The sequence below is a fragment of the Schistocerca cancellata genome, chromosome 5 (genome assembly GCF_023864275.1).
Source record: "Schistocerca cancellata isolate TAMUIC-IGC-003103 chromosome 5, iqSchCanc2.1, whole genome shotgun sequence".
In the NCBI taxonomy this organism is placed as follows: Eukaryota; Metazoa; Arthropoda; class Insecta; order Orthoptera; family Acrididae; genus Schistocerca; species Schistocerca cancellata.
The window spans coordinates 623,266,556-623,284,483 of record NC_064630.1 but is presented as its reverse complement, the minus strand read 5'-3'; the positions used below and the strand labels follow the sequence as shown (position 1 = coordinate 623,284,483).

General features: G+C 37.1%; 1 protein-coding gene across 1 annotated transcript in view; it reads left to right on the top strand.

The window, feature by feature from the left end:
- The first annotated feature begins 623 nt into the window (after positions 1-623).
- Positions 624-17,928, top strand: part of LOC126188930 (uncharacterized) — a 200,897-nt gene continuing 183,592 nt past the window's right edge. The window contains exons 1-2 of the mRNA XM_049930651.1: positions 624-643; positions 5,249-5,446. Coding sequence (XP_049786608.1) covers positions 5,258-5,446 — 189 coding nt within the window. The 5' untranslated portion in view covers positions 624-643; positions 5,249-5,257. The remainder of the gene's footprint in view (positions 644-5,248; positions 5,447-17,928) is intronic.

Genomic DNA, 17,928 nt, shown 5'->3' with positions numbered 1-17,928 from the left:
TGCCTGGCCTGAATTTTTGTCTGCTGATGTCCGCACTCGGTTATGATGCGAATTAAGGCTTGACATATTTCAGTGACAGTCATTTCAAATCTAAATTCTTTTACTTTGCTTGTAACTTATCGAAAATGATATAAGAGTGGCACAAACGATGAATTTTGGATTGTTGTTGAAAGGGGGCTGCAAACGCGGTAATATAGAAGTGAAAGCGTGTTTTTCGAGCATATTTTGGCGGTGTTAATGTTGACATCGACAAAATGCGCAAAAAGCAATGCTCCTCCAGAGATTGTCTACTGTATGGTGAATTCAAAGACACACTGAGTAAAAACTGTTCACATATCTTTAGTCTAAGATCTTCGATCCCGCCTCTTGATTTGAATGTGATATTTGTTTTGGCGGTTGCTTGTGTTGTGATAACTTTATCGTCGATTATAGTAATAGGACTATCGAAGATATCTAGTGGTACGTAGTATTTATTGTTAATTTAGTTTATGGCTGAGGAAACACTTTTTTTCTGTATTTGCTTTGTGTAACGGTTTTTACTGTCCCAAATAAGGACGCCGGATAGACAGGAGGCGAGCTGAATATGTTATGACATTGCCAGTCTCGAAGAACGGTGCAAACGTTGTGCAGCAACGTAGAAGCCGTAAGTGTGCTGAAATATTAGAAATTTCTACATACACAATGACTGTCGAAAATAGTCTATCGCCTGCCACATTTTATGGTAAAAAACATTCAAGAAAAGTGAAAGCAGTCGCAGAGATAGATGAGTATGTGGTTGAATACCGCCATAGACTGGCGGACGTAAATGACCCAAGTAGTACTTGGAAAGTGTTTAGAAAACAAGAAGCAGCTTTAAAATTTGGTAATGGCAAGTGTGGGTTAATGGTATTTGCATTTCAACACCGGTTGGGTCGTAGGAGCTTCCTGGTTGCTAATCCAAAGGTATTTTGGCATTATGACGTTCAGAGAAAAGTTCAGGAAAGATGCTCTTATGAAATTATAGTAGAGCATACGGTTTGCAAACTCTATTTCGACATAGAATTTGACAAACTTTCAAATAAAACCAGTAATGGGTCAAAAATGATTGAAACGTTTTTGAAGATTGTATTTCTTTATCTTGATAAAGAATTAAATGTAAAAGTGTCTCGAAAAAATGTAATAGATATGGATTCAAGCACTCCTTCTAAATTCAGTAGGCACTTGATATTTATCATACCTGATGCTGCATTTCACTGTAATTACTGCGTAGGAAATTTTGTCAAATATATTTGCCAAGAAATTACACACAGCGTCAGTGCAGATGACCATTTACTGCGAAAGTTTTTTCAGCTGTCAGAGTTAGAGTCATTGTTTGTATGGGAGAGAAGAAGTGAGACTGTCCTGTTCTGTGACCAAAGTGTTTACACTAAAAATAGACATTTTAGGGTATATGGTTCAACAAAATATATGAAAAACAACCCATTAGCAACTAGTGAAGAAGATCAGTTTAAATCAACACTGAAAAATCAAAATGATTTGGAATTGTGGTATTTTCTTGAGTCACTAATTACTTACTTTTCCAGTGAAGTCGGGAGAGTTCTGGATTATGGTTCAGACTGTGAATCATTTAAGCAAGGAAAGAAACTAAAAAGGCACTCAAATTATTCCTCTGCCTGTAATTCACCATATCCTCAAATCGACAATTTTATTAGTAAAATTATAGATCCTGGAAGAATTTGGCGTTGGGTCTATTTCAGTTCCAATGGGTATATTTCATATGACATTATTGGATACAGATTCTGTCATAATATAAATCGTGAACACCGGAGTAATAACATCAAATACATAGTGAATTTGGCAGAAGCTTGTTTCTATCAGAAATGTCATGATCCAGACTGTAGAAACTTCACTTCACAAACCTGGAAATTGCCACCAGAGCTTGCTTTCATTCTTGAAGATGATGAAATATTTAATACAGATAAAACAGAAGTTGGCTTTGGTGACTTTGAATTACCTGACAATGTTGAATTTGATTTGGTATATGCAGGAGGAACCACAGTCAACATAAACGACATGTTTGAAGGGAACAAGAAAGGAAGGAAACACTAAGAATATAAGCTGTGATCAACAAGTTAGGTTTAAAAATTGTGTGCAAGTTCTAAGACATAGGAATTCTTTTTATGGGGAAAAAAGTTTAAATATGTCATATGTAGTTTAATAAAGTGGTGACAGAAAAACTTACTAAATAAATAACACTTAGGCTATGTATATTATGAATGCAAATGTGACTAGCATGAAGGGATGAAGGCAAATGTGATATTGTGGAAGTTGCAGACTGAGATTCAAAATATGGTGTAATGCTTTGCTTGGGGAAAATTGTTTCAGATCTTTTCTCTTCATGTATACTGCACTTTTCCACATGTCCATTACTTTACATAAGTAGTGTTGGAGAGAGAATCTTGTAATTAAAAGTTGACTTAGGTCATTGGTTGTGTGTAGATGCTTTCAGAAATTACAAAATCAGTTTGTACTATTTTTGTTATTGTTAAATACAAAGATCAGGTTGTGATGTAAAGGGTGTAATACTAAACACCTCTAGTGATAAGATGATAAAGCTTTAAGTAGAACGTAGTCTTTTTCTTTTATAACATATATATTTTTAGGAGTATGTTGTTACACTAGACCTGTAATTTGTAAGGAGGTTGAAACATTTCAGAATCTATTTAACTATCAAGATAATTGCAATGAAAATAAACAGAGTTAAAAAGTGAGTGGTAACCATTGCATGACTACTAAGTTTGATGTTACATTGGATTTCCAGTGGCATTTTTGATATGTGTGTTTGTTAAAAGAGAATATAAGTCACAATAAAGTACTAGTATGAAAAATTGTTACAGACTGCATTACAGTTTTGACAGTGGAATTTACTATACGAAAATTCCATTATGTTTTCTTTTTTCAAATGGAACTTGTTGCAGCATAAGTCCTAATTTGCATCAGTAAAATGAGTGTGTATTTTACAAATTTGGTAGCTTCAACGGCAAGAACACGTGATGGAAAATACAAAACTCACTAAGCCATTATGTAATACTATTTGCATTGATGTTGTATTAGTGCATCCCCTACTTCTTGCTCTCTGTGATTTATTTTATGAACTGTAAACAGTGAAAGATTCACACTAGACCCAATTTGTACAGTTTGTCCCAAGGTACTCAAGACTTTGCATAATAAACAATAAGCACATAACTAAAACTTATTTGCACCTCTTGTATACATTTTGTTAATTACAGTTGTTGTATGTGTATGCTACACTTCTAGGTGTATTGTAAAATATTTCTGTTCCTGTGCAGTAGGCCTACATAGAATTTTCTCTGGTTGTTCTGAAACTGTAGAATGGGAGAGAACGCTAGTACTTCCTGTGCAACTAATCTTTTGTTTATTGGTATATCTAATGGCAAAAAATTAATGATGAATTTTGGCTACGCTATTTTATTTACAGTGGTGGCTCCAATGGCATACTTAGTCCAGCAAGTAATTATCAACTGTTCATGGTTTTTTGCATAATTTTATACACTGTTTCAACAGAAATAAAAAGTTTATGAAGAGCTGGTTTAATTCTTTGTTTTCCTCTTCCTATAACCTATTACTAGTTCAATTCTTTGTTTACCTCATCCTATAACCTATATACACATTTGAATGGTATTTATCATCTCTTATCACAATTTTTAAATAGTGCTCCCTTTTTTCTTTTCTTGTCTGTCAATATTTGTTTTCAGACTCAATTTTTTTTTTTTTTATAATATACTTCTTTAGTTTTGATATTCAAAGATCGTTTTTGTGTATAGTAATATCTGACAAAATTGGGCTAGTACAATGTGCAAAATTTTCAGAAAGTAATAATGTACTGTTGTGTGAAGTACTTCCTTCTTAATTTCATGTTTTGGATGCAGACTCCTTTAAACATTGCAGTAAAATTTATGTTCACTGCCTTATCCACTTGTGATTTGCTCCATTTACTCAGGGCTGATCAAATTTAAAGGAGAGCATGTTCAGGTAGAAGGAGAAAGGTCACTATAGTTATCATACCATGTTAAATTTTGCTTAAGAGGTATTTAATTTTCACTTCACTCAACTTCTGTTCTTGTTTCTTTCTACCCACCTCTTTCCTTTTTTATGCATTATTATTTGCACTTTGTATAAGTACATAAAACTTAAATATCCAGCTTCTTTCTATGGGGAATTAACACCATAGAAAAGATTTTAGAAACAGAAATACGTATAACGCAAAGAATTAAATCGAAAAGTAATTTATCCTCTCCATTAACCTCACTGTGAGTTCTTTATGTAGTATGGCAGCTTCTGTTGAGACATGCTATAGATCTTTCTGTCATCATTAAACTTTAGATTTAAGTTTCAAATAGTTGGTCATGATTAATGTAAATCGAGAGTGATGAGCCCTACTGTGCTGGTACAATCAACAGAAGTCAAAATTGTATATTTCGTTCAAAGATTGTATCTAGCTGTATTCCATTTTATTGAAGTGTATGTTGTGAAAATCTACATCCTATGATTATAGCAATGCTTAAAGTGTAAAAGATTATTCCAATCAAAAGTACTATAAAGAAAATATGTAAGCAGTTGGTATCTGTTAAATGGTTCTTGTGCCAATATTGTTTAAGACCACACCAAGTAGGCATAATAAGAGTCGAGCATTTTTATGCGTGGTGTTTATGACTAGCCAATTTCATAAAGCTTCGAATGCTGGGCATAAATATGAGTACACGATTTGGGAAAAAAAAATGAGTGCTATGCATAACATGGCAGATGTGTGGGTTGAAATACTTTTGTTTCTATACCGTGTAGTAGGGAATGGTTGTGTTTGATGGTAAATATCCATTTCATAACCACTTCTGAATTCTGTGATGAAAAATAGATTAAACACATACCACTTTGAAATAACAAAGTGTGTGTTTTGGCTATCACATTCAATCTGTCTCAGAGACAGTATTGCAGATCAGGTACTGAGGTCATTGGCAGAATGACTCCTCAGAATGTGGTTGGACTCAGCTTTCATGACAGTGTCACAGCTCAGAGGCTGCTGATTTCAAGACCAAAGATGGGTTGTAACTTTGAGCTGCATACAGCACCATTCTTGGTTTGGTGCAGTAGTGTAATAAGACACTATATACTTTCCTTCTTTTCTTATTTAGTGAAACCTCTTTCTTGGAAATTTGAATTTTTTTAATGAAGATTACAAATTTCATTAAAGGTATCTACAATGGAAGAGCAAATTGAAAACATATATCCAGCTTCACATGCGAGAGTGTCTAAAGGAGCCTCGGTCCTCCATTCAGTTGTGTCTGGTGTCATGAAACTTGAGCCAAAACCTACTGCAGTGAAGAGGATGCAGGAATATAATGTAAAGCGAGTTGTCCTCAAAGATCTTAACAAGAATACACAAAAAATGGTAAGCTGAAATTATTTTTGATAATTTAATAGCAACGTTGTTGTGCAGTAATAATACAGTATATTTACTGAAAGCAACATTCATTAATGTTGAAAGAGTGTCATGTGGGAACATTACATACTGTAGTATGAGCACCCTAATTTGATCATCAGGCTCACAGTAAATTTTATTTAGGTGTTAGAGAGAATTGTCAGTAAACTGTGAATGGCAGGTATGAGTTTTCACCTCCTGGGCTATGAAGAGATTTGGGCACGATGATTTGATCGCTATAATTTATTTAAAATAACTTTCGATGACTCGAGTGAGGAGAGCAAGCTGTGGTCTCATGTAAGCTTTTTTTGGACTCTGTGTGCTTGTTGTGTTGCAACTTTATTAGGAATATGCACTGATTTGACACACACAGTGGACGGTGCTGTGTGATGTAGCGCATTCAATTCAATATGTAGCAGATGATTAGCAATGTCTGGGTTCAGAATGTACACACCAAAGTTTCTCGAGGTGGAAGATGTCCAATGACTCCAGTAAAGTTGTCCTCAGCAACTTTACTAGGCAAGGTAGCATTGGAGGTAGTGTGCTGCTTTCCTCTGGCACTCAAACTAATGTATCTAGTAAGTTAAAGATGGGCTCTGGTGGTTGTCGTGCAACTTGGTGCTTACACACACACACACACACACACACACACAACACACACACTCTGCCAGATGAGATTAGTGACAGAAAAATTCCTAATTGTACCAAAGGAAAATTTAATTGAGAACACTAATAAATTATGAGAGAATTGCTGGGTAGTACGTACCTTCAGGAGGTGCAGATAGGTATACAAAAGCAAAAGTGGGTACACTATCTAAATTTTGGAACTGATAATTCCTTCATTATGCAGCATGTGTTGGAGAAGGTTAAGTTGGAAAGGAAGGGCAGGCTCACCAGTAGTGTGAACTGCCATCTAGTACTTACCTACAAGTGGGCCCCGTTCCTCCTGGGGTCGGAGTCACCTGTTGTCCTTGTTCAACCTAATATTCTCCAACAAAGGAACTATTAGTTCTGAAAGCTAAGTAGTGTATCCCTTTTTGTTTTATAATTATTTATATATTGGCATTATTATAAATTTGCCCCCTGAAAGTAAGTGATGGCCAACAATACTGACCATAATTTATTAGAAAAACTCCAAAGGCTGACTTTGGACTGAACATAATCACATTTCAACTACTGGTAAATAATTCTGTATTTACTCCACGTTTTGATCTGCATCTCATCTTCAGGTATTGTGAAATTATTTACAACAGCCTACATGGTAAAATTTTGCTGTCTTGCCACAAAAAATTAAAGCTATCCTGTGTCACTGCCATCAGTTGTAAAATACATTATACATTCAATAGCAAAATGTATTAACACATTTAATTAGTCTTTACATACTGTTATAATCAGGTTCAATCCTTTCATATGGAGGAAGTTTACATACAGCACAAAATACAGGTAACTGAATCTCGTTTTCGAGTTTATAGTCTGCCACTTACCCACCAGCACTTCAGTAACTGCCTTTAGGCATTGTACTGGAACAATGTGTCTCACAGAGAAAGTGCAAAGTAACATGACCAACAGTGTTGCAAGAATGGAGCATTGTTGTCAGGAATCCCTAAGTTATTAATTCACCACCATGGCCTGTACAGAGCAATGTAATGGTGATGGGTTATGATTCTGGGAATTATTTTGGAACACACACACAGTGTATGTGTGTGATTGAAGTGGTCACAGAAGCAGATGAACCACAGACCTGAGATTCAATTCATCGATTGTCCATATATTCCATTAAGTTTAATCCTAATTTTAGAGGAGCAAATTACATCTTCGTTGGCATGAAACACTATGGTAGCACTTTATTATTTTCTGTATTGATTTGACATACAATGCCTTACAAACCACATAAGCAGCTCGTGGTCTAGTGGCTAGCATTGCTGCCTCTGGATCATGGGGTCCCGGTCCTGATTCCGGGCTGGGTTGGGGATTTTTTCTGCCCAGAATCTGGGTGTTTATTTTGTCCGCATCATTCAGGAAAGTGGTGAGGCTGGATAGTGCAAAGATTGAGAGTTTGATTGGGCACTGATAACTGCGCAGTTGAGTGCTCCACACTCCAGATATTGTCATCATCATCTTTTAAATATGTAATGAGCTTCTCCAGTATAGTTCCTGTATTTGTGTGTCCTTGGGCCATAATGCTCAAAGTAAACATGCTTTAGGGATAAATTTCTATCGACAGTGCATCCAATGGTGGTAAACACCACAACAGCTGACCTTATCTACCTTTCAGTTAGCATATGTGTTATAGTCGAGTCGGCATAAGATAGTCCCTGACAGCTGGTAGGTTGTTGCCAACTTTCAACTGCGAAGTGCAAATGGCTGCAGGTGAAAACCATGTTCATGTATAGAGTTCTGGGAACACTGAGACATTGCCATAGCAACATTTACAAAATCACATTATGTGATTGATTGAGTTAAGTGTACAGTGCAACTGCATGCTGCCCACTGCAACTGTCGGGAATCAATTTATGCCAATTTGGCTATGGGCTAGGAGGCTATTGAATTTTAGCTTGGTCATTCTCAGCTGATATTCATCCTGCTTGCGAATCTTTGGACCCACTCATCTTTTCAGATTAATAAGACTCAAGCAGTTTTCTTATGTATAAAGTGCGCCAACTGCAGATAACATTGTCTTGTACCCTTCCATTGCTTTACAATTGCAAGCCCATGCCTATTCCTTCATTGTTGCTTCCAAGTGAGCAGCAGTAATATACAATAAACAGTGAACTAGGTAAGAAAAAAATTGTGATCTGTGCAAGAAATTGCTCCAGATTCGAATAAGAGGTCAGCTGGGAGCTGAAGCAGCTGCACAGTGTAATGCTTTGAGTGGGTCATTACTGTAGTGTAACACTTGTATGTGGCAATAGAGTGATATAACGAAAGTTTACCTTATTATTGCTTAATTAAACAGTGACGTAGGTCATATAATTGAAGTTCATTTTATCATTGCTTAGTTAAACTAAGATTAAACTGCAATGTGGTAACATAAAAAAGCTATTCTTTACATGTGTACAAAGTACACCACGTGCCCACTGGTGTTATGGAAAAGGCGCACCAGCTCAAAGGTTAAAGGGAGCAAAACCACAAAGTTATATAATGTAGGAAAAAATACTGTTAATAAGACAAGCTCTCCCAGTTACCTATTGCACTGGCAATTTGTGGTAAACATAATTTATGTAATTCTGCATGCTTTCTGGTGCTAATGGCACCACTGCTGTGACCATATTTCCCAAAGCATAACTAGGGTTCATCATAATGTGCCTTGAACTTGAGGTATTTGGGGGGGGGGGGGGGGGGGTAGGCATCATACTGTACTGAAATAATATATTTATTTATTATTTATTTATTTATTTTTTTTGAGACCACATGTCACACCTATGGCAATTGCATTATGATTGGTAAAACTGTTTGTGCACCTGCTTTTGTTTGTATGTCACCACATAAAATCTGAAAGCTTACTTATAGCAGTAGCTTAGGTTATCAGTGATCTGCCTTAAACTTGTAGTTGGAAAAGTTATTACCAAAACTAAATACTTAACTACATGGTGAATGAAAAAGGGCAGAATGTTAACAAATATCTTGTGCTTAACATCACATGAAAACTCACTAAAATGAGGCACACATCATTATATATACAAGCTAACACCATAATACTTCAAAAAATAATATAGGACAGGTGTCATAAAAAGGTTTTAATTTTTCTGGCTGTGATGCCGTTTCTAGCATAGTATTAAAATCTTGTGCTGATGTGGTAGAACTACCTTTAAGCTATCTTCCTAAACAGTCAGTGACCCTGGAAAAGTAAACAAAGAAGTGGTGAAGTCCTTGCTGTGTCTTTGTGTGCCTTGACCATGTTAAAGTCCATGATCCTCTGGTTTTTCCTCCTATTTTATTTAGTGTGCAATTTATGCAACTTGTTTGGTTGTTGTTATGATCCCTTTTAACTCGTTCATTCCTCCTGATTATCTTTTCAGTAGATACAAATATGCTATATTGGCACTATGATGAATTTTATGTTTAAGAGCCTGGCTATGATGATTCCGAATCTGTCGCACTAACAGTTGTGTGGTATCTATCCAGAGGGTCATCCTTGATGGGTAGCATGACACCTGTGACCTTGAGCTTTGCAGACATCCTAGGCAGATCAAGCACCATTAGCAGTGCACCTTTCCAGGGTTAACCTATGTTCTGGAACTCAGGGAATTTCAAGCACATCAATGAGATATCAGGGAAATTTGAAGGGGAAAAAAAGAGCTGCAAAAATCTCGTTTTTGTCTCAGCTAGGTGAGATGGGTTGTTTACTATGGTGTCATGCATCGTTGCTGGTTGAGTGCAGGTGAATATGTGCGCCACTTCCCTACTCCCTCATTACTACTGTTTCTTCCTTTCCTACCACTCCCATCAGCTTGCAGTCAGTGCTGCTATCACTTCTTGTCGCTAGCCTAGCAGCTGGTGATGAGGTGCATGAAGAGTGGTTTGCTTGGATATGATTCTCAGAGACTGTAGGTGCAGCGGCCTTAGACAGTGGTCATGTGTGCATGAGTTGTATCTGAGTGATTTTTGTGTGTGTGTGTGTGTGTGTGTGTGTGTGTGTGTGGCTCATGAATAGCTGGCCACAGAAGTGGATTTCCATGATGGGGCAAACCAAAAGCTGTTTTGGCATGTATCTGTAATATATCGGGCCTGTCGATCTGAAGCCACTCGGTTCCCGCCAATGTGCAGGCCCTGCCCATCAAATCTTGTCTCACCCATCTACCCAAAGGCCGGGTCTGTTTGAGTGTGGCATAATGCAGTGGATTTTCGTGATTTATCCATGGACCCAGAACTGCGGTGCTCCTCAGCAGGCCAGAGGCCTTGGGTGATAGATTTCTGGAATTGCAATTGTCTCCCTGCAATTATGTTGTGCAGTGTGGCATTTTATAGACATTTTATTTGTTCTAGTACGTTTTGGCACTTCAAAAGTAGTTTATTTGCTAGTAAGATTGCTGTCAGTTTGTGCACTATGTACTTATATATTTCTCGAAAGAAAAATCACACGATACTTGCAAAATAATAGATATAACACAGTGAGTGAGAACTGATAATAATGAACATAGTAGAACCAACATTTTATTGGCGGTCACCTATAGTTTTAGTTTACACAATTCTTGCCCTCCTTATACACTTCCTTCAAGAGGCCTACTTTTTGCTGAGGCTATTTCTGAAATCAGTGACGGTATTTTAAATCTGTCTTGCGACTCCAAGGAAATTTTTCTCACCAAATGTGTTTCGTTTTATTGAAATGAAATAACACCAGTGGTCTTAATAAACACACATATATTTGGCTTGCTTTCTCCATCTAAAAACAGTTCATTACAAAAAATATTAATGTTGTTACTTAAGATTTTTGCTCACATCAGGAAATGTCATCTGCTTGCAACTTTCTTTGTTAGATATTTTCTCATTTGCACTATTGTCTCTTGTACTGTAGCTGCAAAGACAGATTGTCAACTTACATCTAAACTTACTCTTGATATCTCAAAATTTGTCAGGGAAAAATCCTAAAACTTGTCTCGGAATCAGGGAATTGCACTTGGGGAAACTTATGGTAACCCTGCTTTCTGAAGACTGCTGTAATTTGATGTGCGAGTCTGCTAGTTCCTCATCTCCCCCCACTAGGACTAGTCGGAGCAGTGTCTGATACAGGATATGCTAACTGAAAGTAGGATTTAGCAGCAGTTACTTTTGTTTGAGATGACCCAACACATTGTCCAGCGGTTCGTGATGTTCAGGTGCCATGTTGACTGATTATCCAAAGTGAAGTCAAAGTAACACACAGTTCCGATCCTCAGCGCTGGGTTTCCATGTTCATGGATGGGCTGTATGTTGGCTGGAATGTTTCAGTTAGTTCATAGTAGTGTTTTTTAAGCTGGCATAAGCACAAATAGCATTAAGAAGTATAGGAAGGGTGTAGGTAACTGTTAATACAGTGTATAGATTAAGTTCAAAAGAGGTGCTTCTCTTTAGTTAATGAATACGTTGACCTGTTCCACATCCCAGAAAGTTCTTTTTGATTGGATCTACAGCAGATGATAAATGAATAATGTCGATGCTTTAAAGAAAAAAAACTGTAATGACATAAATACAAAAAGAATCTATTGTGACACTTTCTCTTTCACCTACATTCAAACTTTACCTTTCCCACAATGCACTGTTCTGGTGACAGAATGGAAATTCGTGCAGCTGAAATAGTGATTTTTATGCAGTTTACATATATAAAGATATGAACATATGATACACTATTTGGAAGTGGTGCAATTTACATAATTATATAACTTACGATTATCAGCTATTTGACATACATACATAAACTCTTTGCCTTTGAATATGTCTGCTTGTGTCTGTATATGTGTGGATGGATATGTGTGTGTGTGTGTGTGTGTGTGTGTGTGTGTGTGTGTGTGTGTGTGCGCGAGTGTATACCTGTCTTTTTTTCCCTCTAAGGTAAGTCTTTCCGCTCCCGGGATTGGAATGACTCCTTACCCTCTCCCTTAAAACCCAAATCCTTTCGTCTTTCCCTCTCCTTCCCTCTTTCCTGACGAGGCAACCGTTGGTTGTGAAAGCTAGAATTTTGTGTGTTTGTTTGTGTGTCTATCGACCTGCCAGCGCTTTTGTTTGGTAAGTCTCATCATCTTTTACATACATACATTGATGGATATAAGCAGCCTCTAGACATTAATAAGTGTTAAGGTCTTCAGCTGTATGCATTGTTGTTGGTGCTATATGTTTTCTAATTTCATCTAAGGACCTCATCATCTTGGTCCATTTCATCTCTTAGTATCCAGAAAGCAACTTTTTTTGGTCTATTTACCATCCATTTTTACTAGGCTGTATGTCCAACCCACCTGTATTTCATTTTCATTACATTCATAATTTATCTTACATTCCTGTCCACCCCTGGTGCATTTTTATCTTTTTCCTGTCTCTCCTGGAAATCTTCATGATAAAAGTGTACTTATGCTTACTGCGGCTCTTTCATTGCATGCTGCCGTTGGCTCCAGTTTGCATGATGAATGACGGAAAGTGAAGATGATGAATCACAAGTTAAATGTGGGTAGTCTAACGTTCTGATGACTTATAGTGTGAGTGTGGATCTGGGTTGTATCAGCTTATTACCCCAAACCACCTTCCACTTCTTTACGAGGTGACTTACTTGGAATTTGCAGCCACTCTTCTTTACTGAATAGCCGGCTACTGGAAACCCTCTTCACTTATCTGTCAAATAATGCTAGATACAGGAATTTTTAGAGTCTTTCTACTTATGAAATAAGTATATAATAGAGGGAAACATTCCACATGGGAAAAAATATATCTAAAAACAAAGATGATGTGACTTACCAAACGAAAGCGCTGGCACGTCGATAGACACACAAACATACACACAAAATTCTAGCTTTCGCAACCAACGGTTGTCTCATCAGGAAAGAGGGAAGGAGAGGGAAAGACGAAAGGATTTAGGTTTTAAGGGAGAGGGTAAGGAGTCATTCCAATCCCGGGAGTGGAAAGACTTACCTTAGGGGGAAAAAAGGACGGGTATACACTCGCGTGCGCACACACACACACACACACACACACACACACACACACACCCATCCACACATATACAGACACAAGCAGACATATACAGGGGCAAAGAGTTTGAAATAAGTAGACGTACAAACTTTACTTTTCATCAAATAATGAAGTATTTGACCTCCATACACGATAAAAATCTCAATTTCCACATGAATATGTAACCACGGAAATAAGGACGGACTTCAGCAATAGAAGTTTGTGAATATGGAAAGAGGGAAAAAATAGACAGATTCTCAAATGAGAAGTAAGAAAGGAAAAAATAGATATGGATGCTAAGATTGAAGAAGAGAAAGAAGATAGCCCCAAAGACAGGAAACCTCCTCCCCCCCCCATCCCTCCCCCTGGGATCCCTACCACTCAGGCACTTGAGTGAGATGCCGGAGGAGGTTTGGTGTTAAATTGTCTCCTACAGAACGGACCTGTCCCACCTTCACCATTTGAGGTCCCGAAGGAAATCCTTACAACACTATGGAAACGGAAAATGATGAAAAATCAGGTACACTTGTTTGTGAGTGTTGTTTGAAAGGTGTGATGTGTGTTTTGTGTTAATCATGATTTATGTATTCTTGTAAATCATGCTTTCAGCTACAATACCCATCCCTTTCAAAATTTATACAAACCCTCCCACCTATATCACATCTCATAAAAGGTATAAAATACTCTATACAAAATAGAAAATCTATACACTATGGCATAACAGTTATTCAGCTAGTCACATCTTATTATATTTTCCACACATCATACTCTGTTTAGTTTATCTCGTCTAGATATCACTTTTTTCCGTGATTCTCTTAAGTTGTTCTCTATTTCATTGTCATATCTTGTTTTCTAAGCAATAAGATTACAGAAGATTTTAAAAGAATTCAGTGCAGGAAGCTATCTTGAAAAATGCCAAAAACAACTCGGGATATGACAGTCGTTACTCTTACATCCTTTACATTGTATTTCCCCCCTTTTTTGTGTTAAATGCCAATCGAAATATTTCCCTTTAGTACCCCAAGTATTATAATATTTTGGGTCCCATAGATCTGATATTGATTTTTCTTGAGCACTGGCAGACCAGTACTTCTCTTTAAATGTTTTTGAAAGTCTTCCCAAGAGGAAAAATTCTCAATATTTACTGTTCCCCATTCTGAGGCTTCCCCTACAAGGTACCCCACTGCAAATTCAATCTTCTTGGAATCTTCCCAATTTTTTGGCAAAGCTTGGTTAAATCTTTTTAAGAAATGGGTCAGATGTACATCTCCATCCGACTTAAATTTAGGAAATTGTCTGGATAACCCTGAATTAGCTCCCCATTGCAAATCAGTCACTGTTTCACTAGTTAACACAATATTATGGGAAGTTACCCTTTTTTTCTACTTTGTCTTGGATAAGTTTAAGTTCTCTCCACAGGTCGTCCATATCCTTCCTGGTACCATTAAGTTCGGAAGAAGGAATAGGCGATACGTTCCCGGATGTTATTCTCCCAGTAACCTTTCAATCTATAATTTCTCCAAATTGTTCCTCCAAACTAATTATATCTATAATATTGGAGTGAGCTATTTTCTCTTTGAAATTCCTTTATACAGTGTCTACCCATGTATTGACACCTGTAATTTGCGATTGAATAATTGACATTAATTCATTATGCTTATCTACACTCTTTTTCAAAGTATTCATTCCCTGTCTTACATCATTATATTTAATATTGTACACGTTTTCAAAAGATTCTAACTTTTCGATAAGTTCTAATATTTTCGATAAATCTTGAAAAGTATCATTCTGTTTCTGACTAAGGTTAGTAAACATATGATCTATATGAGTGGTCAAAGAATTTGTCAACTCGTTCTTTAAATCTACTTTTAAATTCTCTACGTTATTACTTACGGCATCGAATTCAGTCTTCAAAGCACCCACGCCTTCGCATAGATTACTAAATTCCTTGCTTTGAGAGTCGACTTTGGCATTTAACAAACCTAAATGGGTCGATTGAGTATTTAATTGAGAATTTACCAAGTCTAGTTCTTTAAAAAAAATTCAGTCTTGATCGCACCATGTATGCTACAAGAACATAGGTGACCGGTTTCGGTCATATCACATGACCATCATCAGACCTATGGCATCCTTTGAAGATGGAGCACTCTTTAAAATAAATTAAAAAAAATTAATTTTCTGATCGCTGTTCCAAAAATTCTAGTTCTTTACTTTTTTTAGAGTCGCACTCTTAGCATTTAATTGAGAATTTAATGAGTTTAACTTAAGACTCTGAGCTTTGATTAAATTTATCAACTCAGCCCAGTCAGACATTTCTTTGCTAATCTTCATGGCCACAGCTGGGTCTTGAGTTTCCCCAACCTGGTGTATATTTTCCATATTTCTATGTGCCTTAGTTCTTGTAAGCATTTAAAACTAACTTTAAATATGATAATTACACAATAACAGTTCACTCAACAGTATCGTGTACCACTTCGTATTAAAGTAATCAGGTTTTGTTTCACACTCACTGGTGTAGAATTCTAGTTGTGTAGGTGAGTGAATGTGGAGGCAGGTCAGCATCGGTGAATAGCAGCTGGTGCCCCCTGCGTTGGATGTATGTTGGTTTCCACATGTGCGTCCCTGCGATGTATGTGAGAGCTGTATACTCCCCGCACTGGATCTTCTTAGCTTAAGCGTTCTATGCGTGCTTCTTCTTAGACAAATACGTCTAAATTTTCTTTACTATTTTTATTGTTGTAAATTTTTCATTTCTTCAATGTTTTTCCATGTAAATTGGATACTTGAACATATTCCAGTGTGTCAGAGTAATTTCCTTGTCTTATCTTTGGCTGCTATGGCAACACATACTAGCTTCTCTCATTTTTGACTTAAAATTCCTGTTTTCTCAGTCCTTTCACACAGGTCACCATGTTCCAATGATCTGACGACTTAAAGGCTTACTCCCCCAAACAACCTTCCACTTCTTTACAAAGTGACTTACTTGGAATTTGCAGCCACTCTTCTTTACTGAATAGCCAGCTGCTGGAAACCCTCTTGACTTCTCCATCGAATAACACTAAGTACAGGAATTTTTAAACTCTTTCTACTTATGAAATAAATAGACATGCAAACTTTACTTTTCGTCAGCTAACTATGTATTTGACCTCCATACACAATAAAAATCTCGCTTTCCACATTGAATATGTAGCTTCCTGCAAGTATCTCGTACAGTCGGACGTTAGAAACAAATAAAGATACAATTAAAAGACAGTTGGCTTGGATACCATGACCTTTCTTAACATGAATCATAAAATGAGTCTTGCCTCTAACAAGGTTGTATCAGGAGTTTAAAAGAGTACTTTTTCAACTCTTCTTGTTTTAATAACAATAGTCACGACACAATAAGCACAGAGCTGCATATAAACTCCATGGTTCTTCCTTACACACTCACTAAAACATCTATGGTTTGCCCGACAGGTATTTGTCGGTGCTGTCTGACTGCTGCATCTACTTTCTTTCCGCGACTGATTTTAAACGTGTACACACAAACATGTGATGCGCAGTAGGTAGGATTCTTCCATCCCACACTCATATCCAGAATATCGTGTGTTCGAGACGGTAGAAGGCTGAGTGGTTCTAGAATTTACACAGAAATTCTCGAATCACTACAATAGCCAGTCACATCACTCCTTCATAATTTCCTGTATTTTGTAAATGAAGTTATTTAACTATTTGTTTCACTCGCAGCAGTTTAAGCTGTGCTATTAGGTCCCAACGTGGGTTCGATTCCTAGTACTGCTAGTAATTTTTCCTTGGTGGATGGACTGGGACAGGGTGCACTTAGCTTCTGGAGGCCAGTCGAAAGGCTACTTTACGGAGTAGTAGCGACTCCAGATCACAAAAACTGACTATGGCCAGGAGAGTGGTGTGCTGACCCCACACTTCTCCGTACCACATCAAAGTGTGCCACTGACAGAGGATGAAACGTGGTCAATCGGTACTGATGGGCCCGCCAGGGCCTGTGGACAGAGTTCGCGTTTCTGTTAACCAAAGGTCAGGAATCATAACATATTAAGGAAAAACAGTACAATATTGGTGATTACCAAGGTTATAAGATTGAGCGATTCTCATTAGCTACTGTATACTATCAACTGTTAGCTATGAACAATGATAAAAATTGTCAGCAGCAGTACGTAATGGGAAAGCTGTGGTACAATGTAATTGCACTTTAGCCATTCCTGACATGCATCTATCCATTGGTTGCTGAGCAACCGTCAGTTTTTTAGTATTCTTTGTGCTATTTCCTAAGTTAGACAGCCGTAAGTCAGAACTGGCAGTACAAGCTGATAGTAAAGAATCCTTTTCAGATACATTGGAAGCCTGATATATATATAAAAAGAAACTATTTAGTTCTCAAAAGTACTTGATATAATATTTATTCATTTTACTGTCCCATTTGTTGTCCTCAGTTGCTGTAAATACAAAAATTCATAATTTTTTTCTGTGTTTTAATTTTTGCTATTTTCTTTTCAATTTATTCATTGTTCATTAAAGTAGAGTTATTATAATCTATTTTTGTGTCTACTTTCAAATTTGCTCTATAATGTTCTTTCATTTGTTGTTCATAGAGGATCAGGTAGTGATAATGAGAGGGGCTGGAAATAGTTCAGTAGAGACTGCTCTTTTGTGACATAAGCAGTGACTTGCACAGGATTGTTATTCAGACTACCAATGTTAACTTTGTCCAGCTGTTTTGGCATTATGATAAACCCCAACTTGTCAGGGCACTGATGACTGCTCACAAGACACACATTTAAGTGGTGCCAGTTGATGAG